This window comes from Paroedura picta, chromosome 13 (assembly GCF_049243985.1).
Source record: "Paroedura picta isolate Pp20150507F chromosome 13, Ppicta_v3.0, whole genome shotgun sequence".
In the NCBI taxonomy this organism is placed as follows: Eukaryota; Metazoa; Chordata; class Lepidosauria; order Squamata; family Gekkonidae; genus Paroedura; species Paroedura picta.
In genome coordinates, this window is record NC_135381.1 from 13,313,689 (window position 1) to 13,333,891 (window position 20,203).

The 20,203-nt window shown below is 41.8% G+C and overlaps 1 protein-coding gene across 10 annotated transcripts in view; it reads left to right on the top strand.

Moving 5' to 3' along the window:
* Positions 1 to 817: 817 nt before the first annotated feature.
* Positions 818 to 20,203, top strand: part of CIT (citron rho-interacting serine/threonine kinase) — a 100,362-nt gene continuing 80,976 nt past the window's right edge. For 4 of the 10 annotated variants that reach the window (XM_077308904.1, XM_077308913.1, XM_077308914.1 and 1 more), the window contains exons 1-9: positions 909 to 1,042; positions 1,704 to 1,812; positions 2,399 to 2,540; positions 6,018 to 6,193; positions 6,770 to 6,871; positions 7,743 to 7,885; positions 9,353 to 9,446; positions 13,158 to 13,361; positions 14,668 to 14,821. In XM_077308904.1, the coding sequence (XP_077165019.1) occupies positions 1,717 to 1,812; positions 2,399 to 2,540; positions 6,018 to 6,193; positions 6,770 to 6,871; positions 7,743 to 7,885; positions 9,353 to 9,446; positions 13,158 to 13,361; positions 14,668 to 14,821 (1,111 nt within the window). In that variant the 5' untranslated portion in view covers positions 909 to 1,042; positions 1,704 to 1,716. Of the gene's footprint in view, positions 889 to 908; positions 1,043 to 1,703; positions 1,813 to 2,398; positions 2,541 to 6,017; positions 6,194 to 6,769; positions 6,872 to 7,742; positions 7,886 to 9,352; positions 9,447 to 13,157; positions 13,362 to 14,667; positions 14,822 to 20,203 lie in introns of those variants that run through there. The other 6 variants (XM_077308908.1, XM_077308909.1, XM_077308912.1 and 3 more) reach the window with 4 other exon arrangements.

A 20,203-nucleotide genomic window follows, 5' to 3' on the forward strand; every position in this document is an offset into this window, starting at 1 on the left:
AACTGTTCTGACCGGGCAATGATATCAGTGCTCTCTCAGCCTCACCCACCCCACAGGGTGTCTGTTGTGGGGAGAGGAAAGGGAAGGCGACTGTAAGCCGCTTTGAGCCTCCTTCGGGTAGGTAAAAGCGGCATATAAGAACCAAGTCTTCTTCTTCTTCTTCTACCCGGAGGCTGGTGCTCACATGCTGGGCTCATCCTTACCACCTCTACTCTTGAGGAGCTTCCCAATACAGCCAGAATGGGGCAGTGATCTAATTGTTGTACTATAAATTTGGAGGCCAGGGTTCAAATCCCTTTGTGCTGCATCCCCAAAATCTACAAGATTTCCCCAACCTGGACCTGGCAACCCTACCTGGCTAGCACTAACCCGAGTTGTGACGCGTGGACAGGCTATCGACTTCCGAACTTCTCTCGCCCGCCTGCCAGACAGTCTTAGCATCTCCTGCCTGTATTCCACGCGCGCCACACAACAAATAAATAATAACACCACCCTGGCCAGCTCGAGAAATAAGAAAGTGGGGAAAGCTTCGTGACACTCCTGTTTTCTTGCGGGTCTTTAGTTCCGCCACAGGGCCAGCCCGACGAAGTCATTCTGCCCCGTCACGCACCGAACCAACGGACGCCACCGAAACAAAACTGACGGCCGTTACGGCGGTTGGACTACTTTGGCCACGCCCCCTCCCTCAAGCCGACATTCTGCAAGGAGAGAGGAAGCTCGAAAGGCAGGGCGAGTCCTTTTATGACGTCACCGCGTCCGCTGATTGGTGGAAATCTTAAGGCACGTGGTCTGGGGAGGCGAGTCATAGCGGCGACGTCTCTGCCTGTGGAGCCGATTCGAACCGGGTGGCGGGAAAGCGGGCGGGTCTGCCCTGAGGTGACGGGAAGGGTGGGTCGCGCGAGGCGGCGAAGAAGGGGGTTGTGGCCTCTGGCGGAAGCCCACCTCGCGGGGAGGTCGCCGGGGTACTTGGCAGGACGGGGTGGGTGGGGTCTACGGGTGCTGCGGCTAATAGTTGCCGGGTGGCGAGGTGAGGGCACTCCAGGTAATTTTATGCGCCCTCTTATTATGGTTAATGCACTGTCCGGCATTAGGACTGGGGAGGCCTTGGAGAGTGGGGAGCAGTGGAGTTTGCTGGGGCTGGGTCCAGTTGCAGTCTTTCAGATTACTTGAACAGTTGCAAGGCTGGAAGAGAATGGGGTGGGGGAAGAATGCTGGGACCTTATGCTGAGATTTCCTGCATGCAGTATAGATTCAAATGAGTTGCCTTGTTTGTATGAAGTAGCTTAAAGGTACGGTGACCAGATTGTCCCACTTTTGGAGGGACATCTGGGGGCACCTGGCAAATTGTATGTATGTTGAAATTAATATATATATATATATTACAATACTATTTTTGTATTCTTATGTGTTCAATGAAACTTTTTGTTGCTCCATATAGACCAAATTTTTAATCAAGAACCCCCCCCCCGGTCAATGGTGTCCCGCTTTACCAATGTTAAAATCTGGTCACTTTACTTAAAGCTCTTAAAGGTGCTACTGGACTCTGATTTTATTGTGCATGCAATGTTGTCTGTTTATGAACCCATAGCTTTTAAAAATACATGCTAGAGCTGTAGGTCTGAAAGCGGGATGAAGGTCCTCAAAATGTGCTTTGGATGTTAATAACTCTTCAACATCAGTAAAACAAGCAACTTCCATTGCAGGTCAACTGTAAAGATGCTGAAATTTAAATACCGTGCACGTAATGGTGTTGAAACGGGGATCATGGAGTCCATTGCTAGTCGTGCCTCTCGGCTTAACCAGCTCTTTCAGGTTAAAAGTGTATATGTTTATTGAAACATTTGTATTCCTTCTTTCCTCTTAAGTTCAAAACTGTAAGTGTACAGGTTCTACATAGTTGTCCAATGGTGCTAAAGAAGCAATACCTTTTTGTATAAATATCTATGACCAAGTGATTTCTGAATTCTGTATTTCTCTTGCAATTAAGTAATTGGTGGTCATGGGGACAAATGCAGGCGTCAGTGCTAGAGGTATGAGTAGGATAATGTCTGTGACAGTAGTAGAAACTGATAGAATGTTCTATTATTGTATGGTCTTGCTAGAGGAGCCAAGGAGGTGGCAGTGGCACTCTTAACTTGTTTGCTGCTTTGCCTCTTTCAGTCACAGGGCAGTTGATTTTGAATGACTCATGGAAGGGTTGAGATCCCTAATTACAGCACAAGAATGGCAACAGTTGGAAGAGACAGTAGTTCTATGAATGGTTTGCTGTAAAGTAGGGGAAATATTGAATTGTGTTACTTAGATAAGTGTTCTTCTGGAAAATTACTTTCTATAACTTATGTGGATGTTATCCTTGTATTTTTGTCTGAAGCTCATTGGTTCTTGCCTCTGTTACCAGGGTAAACTACCTTCTGTGGCACAACAGCAGATGTCTCTACTTTCCAGGGAAGGCATCTTGGATTCCCTAATGGTGCTTTTTGAACAATGCAGCAACCCCACTTTAATGAAAATGAAGCATGTGGACAACTTCATTAGAAAGTGTATGTTCTCGCTTTTTTAGAATTTAAGGGCTTGTGCTAAAGGATATTAGTACAGTAATAAGAGTGTGTCTGGATCTCATGTATGCTGTCTTCTTACCTTCCGTATTGTGTGTGGAAGTTACAGTCTCAAATTGAAAGGAGTATGTGTCTGAATTGAGCCTCTTGTGGCGCAGAGTGGTAATGCAGCAGATATGCAGTCTGAAGCTCTGCCCATGAGGCTGGGAGTTCAATTCCAGCAGCCGGCTCAAGGTTGACTCAGCTGTCCATCCTTCTGAGGTCGGTAAAATGAGTACCCAGCTTGCTGGAGGGTAAGCGGTAATGACTGGGGAAGGCACTGGCAAACCACCCCGTATTGAGTCTGCATGAAAACGCTGGAGGGCGTCACCCCAAGGGTCAGACATGACCCGGTGCTTGCACAGGGGATATCTTTACCTTTTATGTGTCTGTTGAAGGGGGTGGCTGTGGTGTCCCCAGCTTGTCTATGGTTGGAGGCAGACCCCTGCATGATGTGAACAGCAGTATTATATGTGAAAAGCAGTATTATAGACAGGTCAGATTTACTTTGTTGGCCATAAGCCTTTACAAAGCGTATCAGACATGGATCCATTAAAAAGGCAGCAGTATTACAATAGTAGATTAACAAATCTATAGTTGTATGATTTTAAAAATGAATGATTAATAATACAGATGTTAAAATATAACTAACAGGATGTATCACCATCACTCCAGCTATGTTGACCTAATCCTTCTGGCTGCTAGTGCAAACAGTAAGGTCCTCCTGGGGACATATGAATCTTTATCTGACAATAGAAATATCACTTTCTCAAGATCTGGGGCACCAGAAGTCATCAGAGTAACCTACTAAGAAATTATTTCTGGGTTCCACATGAAAATATAATTTCACTATATAGTGGGTGAGATCTTCTGTTTGTAACTTTAACCTTTATTTTCGCTAGTCGAAGGCATAGAAAAAGATTCAAATATAATATTTAGAACTTAAAGCAGATACTTAAAAATACAGTAAAGAGCTAAAAAACTAGAAAGGTTGCCTAAGCAAGGTTAAGCTTCTCTTGTTGGCTTATGAAGTTTAGCTGTACTGTCTGAGCAATTGAAAAGTATTTTCATTGAAAACCTTTTCCTGGGGATCCTGAATTAGGTGGGGAAATGGCACCTGTAAAAATCTATAAACATCAACTCTGTATTTAGGGAATTATTTTTGAAAGGGTTTGGTATTACTGCCAAAGTAGCTTTGAGTCAACTCAGACTAGGATTTATCTGAAAAGAATTCTGAATTATTGTCTGTTACTAACAAAGCCATGCTGTTGAGGCCTCTATTGCTTAATTATTCGCACAACTATTTATTGCATGAATAAAACGAATGATAAAAGATTAATACCAGAAGAGAGGCATTTGCAAAAGTTTTGTCAAACCTCTTTTCAAAGGTGCAAATGCCAATGTGAGCAGAGAAATCTCATGTAGTGCATCAGACTTGCCCACTGATACACTATATTATTGGTTCTCCTCAGTTGGTGTGTCAGGGTCCAAAGCTGGTTAGTAGCCCAGCTGATGGAGAGGTGCTCCAGAGCAAAAGTAGGAAAAACCATTTACACCAATATAGGATGGGGGAGACTTGTCTTGGCAGTAGTATGTGCGGAAAGGATCTAGGAGTCTTAGTAGACCATTCATTGAACATGAGTCAGGAGTGTGACTCAGTGGCTAAAAAGGCAAATGGGATTTTGGGCTGTATCAAACAGAGTATCCTGCCCAGATCACGGGACGTGATGGTACCACTTTGCTCTGGTCGGACTCACTTGGAGTACTGGGTTCAGTTTTGGGCACCGCAGTTGAAATGGGATGTAGACAAACTGGAGCATGTTCAGAGGAGGGCAACAAAGATAGTGAGGGGTTTGGAGACCAAGACGTATGAGGAAAGGCTGGGGGAGCTTGGTCTGTTTAGTCTGGAGAGGAGAGGACTGAGAGGGGATCTGATAGCCATCTTCAAGTATTTAAAAGGCTGCCATATCGAGAATGGAGCAGAGTTGTTTTCTCTTGCCCCAGAGGGACGGACCAGAACCAGTTGGATGAAATAAATGCAAAAGAAATTCCATCTTAATATCTGGAAGAAGTTCCTGACATTCAGAGTGGTTTCTCAGTGGGACAGGCTTCCTCGGGAAGTGGTGGGCTCTCCATTTTTGGAGATTTTTAAACAGGTTGGATAGCCATCTGACAGAGAGGCTGATTCTGTGAAGGTTCAAGGAGATGGCAGGTTACAGTGGATGCGCGATAGGGTTGTGAGTATCCTGTAATAGTGCAGGGGGTTGGACTAGATGATCCATGATTTCCTTTCCAACTCTTATGATTCTAAGAAATGGAGAGAGAGAAGCCAAAAGTTGCACAGCAAATAATCTACTGTCGATGTTCCCTATGGAGGTTAAAAAGAGGTCCTTCCCAAAAGACACTTGATATTAATTCCTATTGTTACTGAATGCATTTATATTTTAGCTGGACTTGAGATGTGGTAGAAGGTAATGTGGATGTGATTTTGTGCAGTATGTCTCATCCAACTCAGAAGATTCCTGTTACATACTATTTTGTGGTGTCTTTTTGTACTGTAGTAAAAATACTTCATATCAAGACTATAGGAACAACAGCATATCTGAATACCAATTAACACAAAGTCTCATTTCTGAGAAGCTAATAAGCTTAATGGTCTTAATGAGTGGGGTGAGGGTAAGGACAGGAAAACAATGAATGTGTGTAAACAGATGTGCTTATACATGCTTAGCTGTATTTCATCTGGCGATGGGGACTAAAGGATTAAGCCAAATGCTTTATAAGGTTGGAACTGGAATTTAAAGAAAGTAAGAGATGAGATCCTCCTTAACCGTTCTGGAAGGGAGTTTCTAGCAGAAGTGGTAACAGTATCGTTGAAGAGAGCAAGGTAGCTCACAGCACAGTCCTAAATGCAAGTATACCCTTCTAAGTCCATTGACTTTTGTGGATTTAAAAGCATATAACTCTGCTTTAGAATTGCCCTGTCAGGGCATTAAAACTGCAGGAAAGTCAACATCAGGAATATATTGGGATATGTGCAGAAAGATGATGGAGTGAGGTGTCAGAGAGTATTAAATGTAAAATCAGTGACCTAATTTAAGGAGATGGGAAGCTGAAACAGGGTTATGAAAGAGGTCTTGATGTCTGAATGACAAAACATGAACAGACTGGCAGCAGTGAATTGGACAGAGGAGACAAAACAGGCTGAGAAGGTTAAGATCAGTTTCATAATCAGGGCTAGTCAAACTGCGGCCCTCCAGATGTCCATGGACTACAATTACCATGAGCCCCTGCCAGCGAATTTCATGGGAATTGTAGTCCATGGACACCTGGAGCGCCGCCATTTGATTACCCCTGCATAAAATTCTAGGCCAGAACATATTTTATTCCTTAACATAAAATAAAATATCTTCCCTTGTGCAGATTCAGATTCAATATCAGAGTTCCGGGAACTTCAGCCCAGCATGAAGGACTTCGAAGTCAGGAGCCTAGTGGGACGTGGTCATTTTGCAGAAGTGCAGGTAGTGAGAGAGAAGGCAACTGGTGACATCTATGCCATGAAGGTGATGAGCAAGGAGACTATGTTGGCACCAAATCAAGTATGTTCCCTTTTTAATTTTATACCCTGCCAATTGCTCATAAGCTTTTAGGAGCACTGAGAATTAGTTCCCTGATCAGAATCAGAATATTTAAACCACAGGGGAAATCACAGTGTGTCCCGATCTTGCTGTGATGGTAGGCCGAACTTTGCATTTCTGCTTTGGGAAGTGTTTTTCCAAACTTAGATCCACAGTGACTTGTTCCTTGACCCTGAAATCTCTGTAAATTAAAAATTTCTGCTGGATACCAGGTTCGGGGCTGTGTAAAGATAGTGGGTTAAACCTGCTGATTAATTCCAGTAATAGATGATTTTCTCCAGTTTGCCCCTCATGTTGTTAATGGAAGTGCTCCCTTTCTCCCTGGAATAGCATATTAAAATCAGTGTACTGCGGTGTGAGATGGGAGGCAGGAGAGCTCTGCTGTGGTAACAGTACTGTTTTCCATGACTGCAAAGGGCCAATGGGATCCTGTTCGTTGACTTTATGCATAATTGTCTCTGCTGTAGTCATGAAATGCTAAACTACTCTTGTTTTGTTTTTAAGGATGTAGCGATGATTAATACTTTCTCCTCCTAGGTATTGTTCTTTGAGGAAGAGCGGAATATATTATCTCAGAGTACTAGCCCTTGGATTCCACAACTGCATTATGCATTTCAAGACAAAAAGAACCTGTATTTGGTGAGTTTTGTTGACTGGGAGACCCATTTCAGGTGGGAGTGTTAGTTTTTCACCTTCATTGTATGTAGCTGACTGCTGGGGACTGTTGAACAGCATTCCAGTTGTGTTGCATTCATTTCAGAGCCATTACAGAGAGCAGCATATACTTGAGTCTAAGAGTGTGCTTGAAAGGACTTGTGTTTTTCAGCCATACTCTTGTTCAAATGATTTTAAATGTTAGCCTTTTGAAAGACAAAAATAAGACCAACTGAAGTATTTTCAGGCCTGTATAGATAAGATCTCCCCCCCCCCCCCCCATTGCTTGCTGTACAGGGTATGATTGAGAAATGGGATTTTGGTTTGCTATGTCTCCTTGTTTATGCAGAAGTGGAAAAGTGGACATTTCTGCCCTGAAATAAATGTTGGCTTTGATCCTGACTTGAGCATACTTGTGGAGGAGGGGAAGAGACCACTGGAGATTACATTAGATGGGTACAAGCTAAGTTCATGCAACTTAATTGCATTTAGGCTGCAACTGAATGCAGACAATATTTCCATAATCCTATGCCACAGCTTTAATTTAAAACTTATTTGATTGCAAATACATATTCATTTCCTGATTATAGCTGCCAGTTCTTGAGCCCTTCTTTGTGACTCTTGTTAGACAAACACATACATTCTTCTACAAACAAATTTAAGTCACTATGCTGCAAATTTCGTATTATAGAGAGATGTACATTCGTTTTCATTGTCAGTCATCTGTGAAGTTTAATATATTGTGTACCCTTTCTACATCTTAAGTTTTCATGCATCTGTTTGCAATGCATGCTTTTGATGGTCGGTGAGTTTCCATAAAGTCTGGAATGTGTTTGTGTGTGTCAACTGTATGCAGGTTATGGATTATTATCCTGGGGGAGACCTACTGTCACTCTTAAATAGATGTGAGGAACAACTGGATGAAAACAGTGTTCAGTTCTATCTGGCAGAACTTGTTCTGGCTGTGCATAGCGTGCATCGCATGGGCTATGTTCACCGGTAAGTTGTTCCCTTGGCCTCTGGTAAGTTTATTTGAAGATCAGAAATAATAAATTGAAACTTATTTGATTTTTAGATGACATAAGCAGTTTTCGAAAGCAATTGGTATTCTCTTGTACCTGCGTTTGGAGACAACAGCTTTAATGCCATTCTAGGATTTCTGCAGATCTTGGCTAGAAACCAAAGAGACACTTTAAGTATCACAAAGGGTTTGAGCATGCCCAGTAGAAGAGCATACCCTATTGTTGCCTTTGTTGCTTTTGAAACTCTTGATTATAAAAAAACATTTTTCAGGGTACCACGTCTCAACCTAATATGATGGATAGAAGATAATCAAAAAGATTCTCCTGTGGGCTACTTCCAGTTGACATTGTATTATCTAGAGAAAAGGCTAACATAGGCTTAAAGCTCATGATTACTTACCATGGTTTATGGAATGACATCAGGCCTTTGGATTGCATGCATCCCAACTCTTAACCTGTTATTACTGTGGTTAAGACTTTCATCAGCACTACACTTAGCTATGGTTAGCAGGAGCTTGCTGTTAACCACCTTCAACTCTGGTTGCAAACCCTGGTTAGTACTGGCCATGGTTGTGTACTGTGTGTGGATTTGTTCTTGAACTCCTGATCTCTTCCTTATGCAGCACTGAGTCTTACAATTATAGAACATTTTTTCTTTGAAATATTAGAACTGATTTCTGATATATAGATCACATGATTTTTGAATGAAAGCTGAGAATTAGCAAGAAATATGTTTTAACTGTTCATGGTGAGAACAGTTTAATATTTCCTAATAGCTGTGTGTTTTATTGTCCAGAGTTATAATGTAACACTGGTCCATTCCTTTTTTGTTTGGTTCGTTATATAGTGTTGGTAACTTGCATCCCATCATCTTTCTCTGACAAACTAGTAGCTTTAATGCCTGAGAGTGAATTAAGAAAGACATGCCGATACACTAGCCTAGAATATTGAAATTGTGGGTACTGTTGAAAGGTAGATCCAAATAATTTAAAATCTTAGAGTTGGAAGGGACCTCCGGAGTCATCTAGTCCAACCCCCTGCACAATGCAGGAACTCACAACTACCTGCCTATCCACCCACAGTGACCCCAATTTCATGTCCAAGCTTGCTTATTTCAATCTTCTCCAGATCCTTTCTTCAATGGATGTGGGTATTCTTATATGGGTTACCACTTCTGCTTGCTCTGGAAGATAGTTATATAGATGGGGTTTTGGCTTGACTTTTCCTGTGAGTTAGGAACCCTTCCATTTCTGGCCTTCTCGATCTTGGAGCAAGAGGACAAATCCTGCAGTGTCAGGCACCATCATACAATGCGTCTCTTTCCCCTGCCATCATACTTTCTTTGCAGGCTCCCAGCTTGATTTCTATAAGATGTTGCAGGGCAGGGAAGAGGATATGAATATGTTAAAGGTGCTATATTGATTGCTTTTTTGCTTATTTACAGAGATATTAAGCCAGAGAATATACTCATTGATAGAACTGGACACATCAAATTGGTGGACTTTGGGTCAGCTGCCAAAATGACAGGGAACAAAACGGTAATAAAAAATTCTGGGCTGCCCAGATGGTATAGAGAAAATAAAAATTTATACCTTGGCTTATTGGTGCTGTTGTAATTGTCTGTAATTTAATGTATATTAGTAACAGAACATCAATGTCTTTACACAATAGTTCTAATATAAACTTGAGTCTTGTTCTTCTTTTCAGTAGAAGACTATTGTCAATTACATCCATTTGTTGATTTTTTCTTTAAGGGGAGTTTTCATTTTCCTCTGCTTTTGCTTGCTCTTGCTTGCTTTTGCTTGCCTGCCTGCCGCCCTCCCTGAGGACTCAGGGCGGTTCTTTTATAGGGTTCTAGTCAGCAACCACACATTTCTAATAGAAATCCTCTTCCCGTGTGGTATAGTGGTTAGAATACTGGACAAAGGTTTGGGAGACCATGATATAAATCTATATTTTGCTGGGTGACCCTGGATCAGTCACTCTGTCTCCACCTAACTTGCCTTACAATAAGTTATTATGAGGGTAAAACAAAGAGTGAACCTGAGCCTCCGGGGAGGGCGGTATATAAGTATGATAAATAATAAATAAATAAATAAATATATGCTGTTCTGATCTTTTTGGAGAAAAGGAAGGATAATAGTATGCTAGACAGATTCAAATGCCTGCAATGTAAAAAAGTATGCCTGCAATGATTTGTAGATTATGCTGTTGCTGTTAGGTGCGAAGTTGTGTCCGACCCATCGCGACCCCATGGACAATGATTCTTCATTGTAGATTATACAGAGAAGCTATTCTCATCTAGTCTAGAACCAAATAAACTGCCTAAGAAACATATAATTATATGACATCAATGTTAAAAAAAACCTATACAGAGAACTGTTGCAGGCAGCAAACTCAGTCACTGATAATCCTCTAGCAGAGGTTTATCTTAAGAAAGAGCAAGCTTTTCAAATCCCTTACTACCATGTACTATTGAATGCTGTAAACTGCCCCAAGGTGGCAGGTCCAGAAGGGGGTGGGCTCTAGAGCCAATAATAATAAGTAATAAAGCATGTCTTAATTATTGGTAGGGATGTTTGTGGGTTGTCTAAAAAAGAAAATGCTTTAGGATGGTTAGGGCTAATCCTGCATTGAGCGGGGGGTTGGACTAGATGGCCTGTATGGCCCCTTCCAACTCTATAATTCTATGATTCTATGAAAATAGTTGTGTCAGGAATATAAATACAAATTCCTGGCTATTTATGGATCTGATGAAAGAAGCAAACAGCAGATAAAACTAGTGAGTGCCCTGGTTTTTTTAATGACAACCCTGCTAAATTAGGAAGAAACTGAGATGAGTAATTAGATAGTTGAGATCTTGTGGCTGGTGAATAATGGTGTTTTTGTTTACTGTTAGAATTGTCTTTTGTGAAAGTAACAAGTGCCTCTTGATTAAACTAATGTAACTGATATGATTTGACATGGAGATGAATATTATCTGATTTTTCTTTCAGTTTATTTGAGTATTCTGATCTGAGCTCTTTAGTGCAAATTATAATTATGTATATTAAAACTGGGCACATTATTAAATTCCTTTGATTGGTTTCCTTTTTAAAAGACTTCTTGGAAGTATTTTCCAGTTAATTTATTGATGTGGGAATTAAATAAATAGATTAGGGTTTTTCAAACTGTACTTCTGGGAACCACAGAGTTCTTTGGAAGCTTATTAGGAGTTTCTCACAGAGAATTTACATGTGTCCTGTTATAGATAGGGCATGGGCTGGAAAACTAGTTTTCAATCTAGCTAGCCAATGCTGAACCATATTTCTTTACTGTGCGTATAACTGGTTAATTTGAGCTATTAATGAATATAAGCAATGAGGGAAACTAGAACTCTGATGAACCCTAATCATCCTCCTACGTCACAGCAGTGTCAGGTGCTCCACCCAGGAGGGCTCAGCGGTTTTATTTATATAGCCAATGGTTATGGTTATGATATTTATGGTGGCCTCAGCTCAGGGAATCAGGTAGGATGAATGAGGTGAACAGATGATAAGAACTGAGGCAACATAATTTTAGACTGCCCCTTTTATGAAGATTCTCAAAGGAGGCTTTTCTCAACCCTATTGCAGGATAAAAGCTTAGGGAAACAGCTTGGTGAACAAAGAGAGTGTGTCAGCATTTACTGAATTAAATGCAATCCTGAAATTGCTTCTGAGATTGCAAAAATTTGGGGGAAATTATGTCGCTTAAAGCTGTTTTTTTACTTTGTGTTGAGTTAATTCTACTGTTTTAAATTTGGTTTTCCTTGGTGATTATGTGGAAATCTTTTTGTGGGTTGTGGAGATTTTATGGTATTTGTGTTGTATCTTTTGAATGCCAATAAAGGCAACTGACTAACAAGAACTGAGGTAACTTTGTAATTATACCACCTCCGGATAATGTTGCTAACAAATATCATATATACTTGACTATAAGCTGAGTTTTTCAGCACATTTTTTCACACTGAAAAAGACCCCCTCGGCTTATACTCTCGTATATCCGGTAATTGAAATAAATTCTTTTAAACAGCCTGATCAGGCATTTTGTACTTATAAACTGTATAACGCTTAACTCTTGGTTCTCTGTAAGGCAGGGGTAGTCAACCTGTGGTCTTCCAGGTGTTCATAGACTACAATTCCCATGAGCCCCTGCCAGCAAACACTGCCAGGGGCTCATGGGAATTATAGTCTATGGACATCTGGAGGACCACATGTTGACTAGGCATCAGCATCACAATGAACTGTGAGCTACAAACATCTATAGTAAACTGCCCTGAGAAACAAGGGAAGGCAGTTTAGAAATGTAACAAACCAATAAATAAATACTAAATAACTTGGAAACAGGCTAGCAGTCAGTGTAACATTCAAAATGGGCAACATATGCTCCTGAACCAGTTGTAGTTTCTGGTTTGTCTTTGATGGCAGCTCCCACACAGAGTGTGTTGCAGTAATCCAACTGTTAGGTTACAGAAGCATTCAATAGCAAGGCCAGATCAGCTGAGTCTAGGTAATGAAAGAGTTGGCAAATCTGATGTAGCTGACAGTAGGCACTCCTGACCACCATGCCAGTCTGTTTTTAGAGAGAAAGGCAGGGTCCATGCTGGCTTTCTATTTGTAGGCAGTTTCTCACCTAAGGAATCATTCTGAAAAGTGATTTTTCTGCCAGCTCTCTGAAGCACTGCAGCCCATTCTTCCACCATTATTTTTCATGCCTGAATAAGGCTTAATTTTAATTTGTAATGGGAAAAAACTGCTTTCAGATGAACTGTGTGAATAGTGAGAAAAGTGACTGGTTGTTGGCAATGGTAGATGAGCCATCAAGGCTGCTGGGAAAAAATCCTGGGTACCTGTCTTGTGAAATGAGTGGAAGCCACTGCCACAGCCTAAACAAGCCACAAGGTGCATGGGCCCAAAGTGAAAGGGAGCCACTGCAAGCCAACAGCTCCTGCCTGGAGCAATGTGAGCAAACGTGAGCTTGAAGTACTTCCAGTTTGATGTAGTTGTTAGTCTGGAGAACCAGGTTTGATTTCTCCCAGTCTGCCACACGCAGCTAGCTGGGTGACCTTGGATCAGTCACAGTTCTCAGAACTCTCTTAGCCTCACCTATTTCACATGGCATCTGTTGTGGGAATGGTAGTTGATTGTAAGCTGATTTGCAACTCCTTTGGGTAGTAAAAATGGGTATAAAAAGCCAGCTCCTCTATAGATTGTGCTTATACATTCCAGGTGAATGCCAAGTTGCCCGTGAGTACCCCAGATTACATGGCTCCAGAAATGCTAACGGCGTTGAATGGCGATGGCAAGAGTTCATATGGATCTGAATCTGACTGGTGGTCTCTAGGGGTGGTGGCTTATGAAATGTTCTATGGAAAGTCCCCATTTACGGAAGGAACATCATCGAAAACCTTCAATAATATCATGAATTTTCAGGTACAGACTGGATAAGATTCTGTATGCTCTGAAAGCTTTGTATGGTCCCAGGTTTTGCATGTATCTGGCTTCTCTGAGCTGTATTCTTTTCTGAATATTAGCAGCATGAATGTTATGTTATGACTTTATGAAATGAGCTCTGATAGGTCGATAGCATAATTTTCAGTCCTGTCCTGAGCTTTATCCAGGGTTGGGTTTAGAAATCAGAATTCTGCCCATTAACTGAAAAGATATAACTAGAGAAGTAAAATCTGTGACAACCCTGAACTGTGCAAATAGTCGAACTGTGCAAATATTCTGCTTCTGCTGGTGTTTGACAGAGTGAATGAAGTCTTGCCCTTATCGAATTATGTGGTTTATCCTGGGTAGCCAAGGGCCCTTTGCCTTTCTTGTGAAAGGACACGTTTTTCTGAATATTCTATGGCAAGTTGCATTTGTTATGAAGAAGCTTTAAAAATAGTTTGCATGGTGTAGCCTAGTGTCTGAAAGAATGAGCTCTGATTTGGAAGACAGCCGGTTCATATGTCATCTCTGCCACAAACTCACTACCAGTGGCATCCTAAGCAGTGTTATGCCCTTCTGTGTTTGTTAAGGCTTCCATAGGTGTAAATTGCTCAGGATTGCACCTAAGTGGCCTAAGCCAAGTGACACCATTTCAACCTTAGTCCCCACTTGCAGTACCTGGATAATAATGCTAGTCTTCCTTTTACTGTAAGGGATTCTGAGATGATGTATGTGAAATGTAACACTGAAAGTGTCCTATTAATGCTGAGCATTACAATAAAGCATGAGGGAATGGTTTTAATTTTTTTAAATAGCTACATGTTTGGCTGTGTGCACGTGAACGTTGGGATTTGGTTAGACTAGCTCTTTGGATCACAGCCGGTTCATATGTCATCTCTGCCACAAACCCACTACCAGTGGCATCCTAAGCAGTGTTATGCCCTTCTGTGTTTGTTAAGGCTTCCATAGGTGTAAATTGCTCAGGATTGCACCTAAGTGGTCTTAGCCAGGTGACACCATTTCAGCCTTAGTCCCCACCTGCAGTACCTGGATAATAATACTAGTCTTCCTTTTACTGTAAGGGATTCTGAGATGATGTATGTGAAACGTAACACTGAAAGTGTCCTATAAATGCTGAGTATTACAATAAAGCATGAGGGAATGGTTTTAATTTTTTTTAATAGCTACATGTTTGGCTGTGTGCACGTGAACTTTGGGATTTGGTTAAACTAGCTCTTTGGATCACAGCCTTCTGGCTTTTTGGGTTTCTTCCTACTAAGATTTATTTTTGTTTCAACTGCAGAGATTTCTGAAGTTCCCTGAGGATGTGAAAGTCAGCAAAGCATTCCTTGATCTGGTGCAGAGTTTATTGTGTGGGCAGAAAGAGAGACTAGGTTACGAAGGCCTCTGCTGTCATCCATTTTTCTCTACAATTGATTGGAATGGCATTCATAACTGTGAGTAGCATGGTACTGTTGAGATTAGTCCCTTGACTTAGCTGCATTGGAAGAACTTTGCTGAGGTTTTGTTTCAATGATATGTGGTTGCCCAGTACCAGAAGACCAAAACTGAGGATTCTGTTTGCTTTGCATTTGAAATACTCTGCATGGTGTTGGGCTTATGAGGGGACTTGGTGCCACTGACACTCAGGAACCTGAGAGAAACTCTTTTGAAATGCAGATGTTGTGAAATAAACACATGCAAGCCGTCCTTTGTAAAAAACAGTCTAGAAAATATTTGCAGAAAAATAACTTGGCTATAAGCCATCTACCTTGTATCTGTTATTTATTTTTACATTTATCCCCTGCCATTCCCTAGGCTTTCTCAGCCACAGGTTTGTTAAACCATTTAGTTTTGTTGATGGCCCCGGAAGGGCTTAGCTGATTGGGTGGGAGTTAATTCATTTTTTATACCTTACAAAAATTACATTTAATCGGGTGATATGAACATGTTGACCCCCCCCTCCAAAATGGCCAATGGAGGGAGTGGGAAAGAGTGGGGTGATGGGGTGGGGTGGGGCGGGACCCCAGCCATGCAAATTCTTGCTGGCTGAGGCTTGTCACACATGGCAGCAATTAGAAACAAGATAGGTAAGTACTCTCGTTTTAATAACTGCAGGGAGGAGGGGGGAATGGAGTTGCATAGGCCTGTCCCAACGCTGTTTCTGGCCCAGCAGAGTAGGCCACTGGGCTGTTTCTGGCATTGGGAGGGGGGTGTGCAATGGAGCAGCATAGGCCTGCCCCGTCCCTGTTTCTGCAGGCTCCCTTTGGTTAAAGAAGAGCAAACTGGTAACCAGTCCAGAGTGCTAGTGTGGTTCTGGTCACAAATCATCTGAAAATATTTCTGTGCTGTCATTTCCTGTGCTATGGGAGTGGCCTGATGATGTCATTTCTAGCGATATGTGACTTCTGGGGGCATGGCAGGAGGGTGGAGTTTCTCGAAGCCTGTGAAGAATGTTTCAGGGGTTTCTCAATGGTAAAAAGGTTTGGAAAGGCTGCCCTAGAGGCCCAGGGCAGCTTACAAAGATTTAAAATATACAATATTAATAAATTGGTTGTTACTTAAGAAGGGGAAAAAAACCCTGCTTTAGTAAAGTTTGCCTGGAACATACTAATAATCACCATATATAATTAGTGATTAGTTATGTATGTGCTTGAACCAAGGTAATTTCTCATTTCTACATAATCATGTAATCAAGGAGGGGCCAACAGCTGCCCTGTGGCATTCAAGGAGAAGAGTTTGTGCTCCTTGGAGAGGGCAAGGGGCTGTGGACCCATGAATGGAGAAATCATGGGTTCTTTGAGCCTGCCCCAACACAAAACCCAGGCTTTTTTTAGTTTAGTGGTTAAAGTAGCAGATCAGGGGCTGGGAGACTCCAGTTCAAATTCCTCCTCAACTATGGAAGCTGGGAGACCTTGGGCCAGTCACAAACTCTCAGGCTAAGCCACCTCACAGTTATTGTGAGGATAAAATGGAGGACAGAAGGAAAATGTAGGTTCTTTTGGTCCTTATTAGAGAAAAGGATAACTCAAGTATTGTAAATCGATAGTATAACATGGGTAGGGCAAACTTCAGTGAGATTTAAGCTGGGTATTGTAAAAAAAAGCTCTGGTATGGCTAGCCCTAATTAGCCTGATCTCATAAGACAAGACAAGCTACTAGCTCCATACTTGGCCCAAGAACACCTAGCCACCATTATCTATGCGACGGTCACCTCTAGACTGGATTCCTGCAACTCACTCTACGCAGGCCTACCCTTATCCTTGATCTGGAAACTACAATTGGTTCAGAATGCCGCAGCCACAAATACACCATGGAGATCCCACATCCAGGATGTACTCCCAACAACTTAACTGACTCCCAATTGAATTCTGGATTATGCTTAAAGTTCTGGTAATTACTTTGAAAGAGCCTTTTGTGGTGCAGAGTGGTAAGGCAGCGACATGCTGTCTGAATCTGTCTGCCTATGAGGTTGGGAGTTCAATCCCAGCAGCCGGCTCAAGGTTGACTCAGCCTTCCATCCTTCCGAGGTCGGTAAAATGAGTACCCAGCTTGCTGGGGGGTAAACGGTAATGACTGGGGAAGGCACTGGCAAACCACCCCGTATTGAGTCTGCCATGAAAACGCTAGAGGGCGTCACCCCAAGGGTCAGACATGACTCGGTGCTTGCACAGGGGATACTAAAGGGGATACCTTGACCTAATTACTTTGAAGGCCGTGCAAAGTCTGGGCCGAGTGTACCTGAGAGACCGTCTCTCTGCCTACACCTCCAAAACAGCACTATGCTCCATCACCTCCAACTGGCTAGTAATCCCTGGCCCCAAAGAAGTACATTGGACCTAAACAAGGGCCAGAGCCTTCTCTGTACTGCCCCCCCATCTGGTATAATGAGTTCCTTGAGGAGATCAGGGCCCTGGTTGAACTTCCAGAATTCTGCAGGGCCTACCAAATTGGCCATTTTGGGAAGCTGTGGGTGGGTCGACATGGCCATGTATAGGCATATCACTGAATAAATGTTTAATAGTTTTTTTAAATATATAAAACATTAATTAACTCCCACCCATACAGGAAATGTTCCAGGGCTGTCAAAAAACCCCAGGGTTTCACAAAACCCTAGATGAGAAAGCCTGACTATGCTGCGCTCTTTAAACTGGTAGTGTGACAGTGAAGGCAGCTTCATACATCTCCAGAAGATATTTTTGTGACTGATGAGCAGCTTTGAGACATCACTGTTTTAAATTGCAGGATAATGGGCTCAGGAAATTCATTCTGAGAGCTCTGTGGGGAAAAACCTTAATTAAAAATGCATAACTCACCAATCCAGGTGTTATCAGAACTTGTCTCTGAAAGATGTAGGAAGTGCTGGCTTCTAGCCTTCAGTGAGAACACGTTAGCTATAGATGACGGCTTCCATTTTAAACCGATGGTCTTTGTCTTTTTCCCTTAACTGTATTTCATGCATTTGAGCAAATGTAGCTTGTTCCCAAAATAACTTAGGTTTATTGATGTTCTAAATAAGCCAGGTGGTGGCGATCGTGAATTCTTAATTATGTAAGTGGGATGAGGGTGGTCTGTTTTGCTCATGTAATTAGAATGGGGATTTTGTGAATGATAGGTTTCTTCCTGCTCTGATTAATGATTTTCTTCTTCCAACGATGTTATGCCATGGAACGGTGGTCCTTCTATATTGATGAATCTTCCTTCGTTCTGATAAGGCCACGAGCCTTTTAGGGAGTGGCGGGAAATAAATCCAATAATAAATAATAATAATAAATAATAATATAAACACAGGTTTTTTTTTCAGTATAGAAAAAAATTATCATTGTGCTGTCAAGTTGCGGCTGACTCATGGCAACCCCAGTACCATGGGGTTTTCAAGGCAAGAGATGGGGCGATTTGCCATTGCCCTACTCTGTATCGAGATCAGGCCAGTGAGGGCTATTTCGGTTGCTACCAAAAAGATGCTTCCCAAACATGTGCTGCTTCGCACCGATGGTTCTACGTGGTTTAAGTATTTTGCCTGTAAGATTAATGTAAATAGACGCTTTGTATGTTAACACTATTTTATTTAAATAGGTTTTCTTCCACAGCCTGCTCCTTTATGAAAAGTGTAGGCTTTGTGCTTATGATTGTGAATCCTTTGAATCAGGAGTAGTCAACCTGTGGTCCTCCAGATGTTCATTCCAGATGTTCATTTGCCCCTGTATACCAGTTACAGGGCTCTAGTTGAACAACTCTGGTTATCATCCTGCTTACAAGTTGCCTGCTAGGCATGAGTTGGAGCTCAGTCCTTTTCAGTAATGTTCTTATTGTAGACCGCCATGAGCCGGCTGGGCCGGGAGTGGCGGTCAACAAATACAATTATAAATAAATAAATAATGGCTCCTACCTTCTACTACCAACTCCCTGAGGAGGTGAAGGTAATGCGGTCCTTAGAAGTTTAATGCTATTCTGTTTGGTCTTGTGATGCGATTTGAGCTTTAGATGTGTGAAGTTTTATTGTATAATGTAAGTTTTTTAAGTTGCTTTGAGCCACAAGGGAAGATGGAGTATAAATGTTTATACGTATATATGGTGTGGGTCAATGACTCAGTTGAAAAGAATCTAGGTCCCAGGTTCAGTACTCAGCATTTCCATGAAAAGGATTGGGTGATGTGAATGACCTGTTTGAGACCCTAGAGAGCCATTGCTGGAGTAGGTGGTACTGACCATGATGGACCTATTGTATAAGGCAACTACAGAAGAACAGAAGAGACCTGCTGGATCAGACCAATTGTCTATGTAGTCCAGCATCCTGTCTCACACAGTGGTGGCCAGCCAGATCCTCTGAATGTAGAATAGTATGGATGCGCTGGGAAACCAATATGGCAATATAAAATATCCAAATTGGACTTATATAGAGTCGTCTCTCTTCAGTTTCAGTTATTCTTTAATTCTTATTTCATACAAGTCCTGACGCATTTCACTTACAGCTTTTGCAAGGGACGGTTTTTTATATTTAAGGACCAACTTCGACTTATTATGAAATCTCTTGACAGAGTATAAGGTCATACAATAGCTAAACTTAGCTTGTGGCTAAGCTTGTGGATATTTGGATATTTTATATTGCCATATTGGTTTCCCAGTGCGTCTGTACTATTCTGTATTTGTCTCTTCACTTGGACCCACCCCTCCCAGTTTATTCATTTTAGATCCTCTGAATGGGCAACAACATCCTCTGATGTTGCTTCTTGTCTGTGAGAAGATTAGTGCAGGGGTAGTCAATCTGTGGTCCCCCAGATATTCATGGACTACAATTCCCATAAGCATTTGCTGTCAGGGGCTCATGGGAATTGTAGTCCATGAACATCTGGAGGACCACAAGTTGACTACCCCTGGATTAGTGTATTCATGTATTTGTTGTGGGGGTAAACCAATAAGCAAGGATCCAGATGAAATGAACAGGCATAAGTCAGGACCATGGCTAGTTCTTGGAAGGCTAGATACAAGATCACTGACAAGTAGAGGGGTTGGAGTGCTGTGATGCTAATGCCCAACCGTGGGTAGTTTTAAATCAGAGTTTAAAACTGAGGTTTGAAATTGACTTGTAAACCTCTAAGAAAAGCCCTTGTTCATCTTAATCTGGTGTCTGACATAATGTTGGACCAAGATTAATAGTGAAGAAAGGAAGGATCGTTTCCAGTTATTTAAACCATGATTTTGATTTGCAACAGGCCTTGAAATAAGTTGAAAAACCTATTTTTTCCATGTGTGTTTCATATTGTGCTGGAATTAAGATTCACTTTTTTCTGCTTCCGAATACCCTGTGTGCCGTATTAAAGATTTGAGATGGCTTTTAA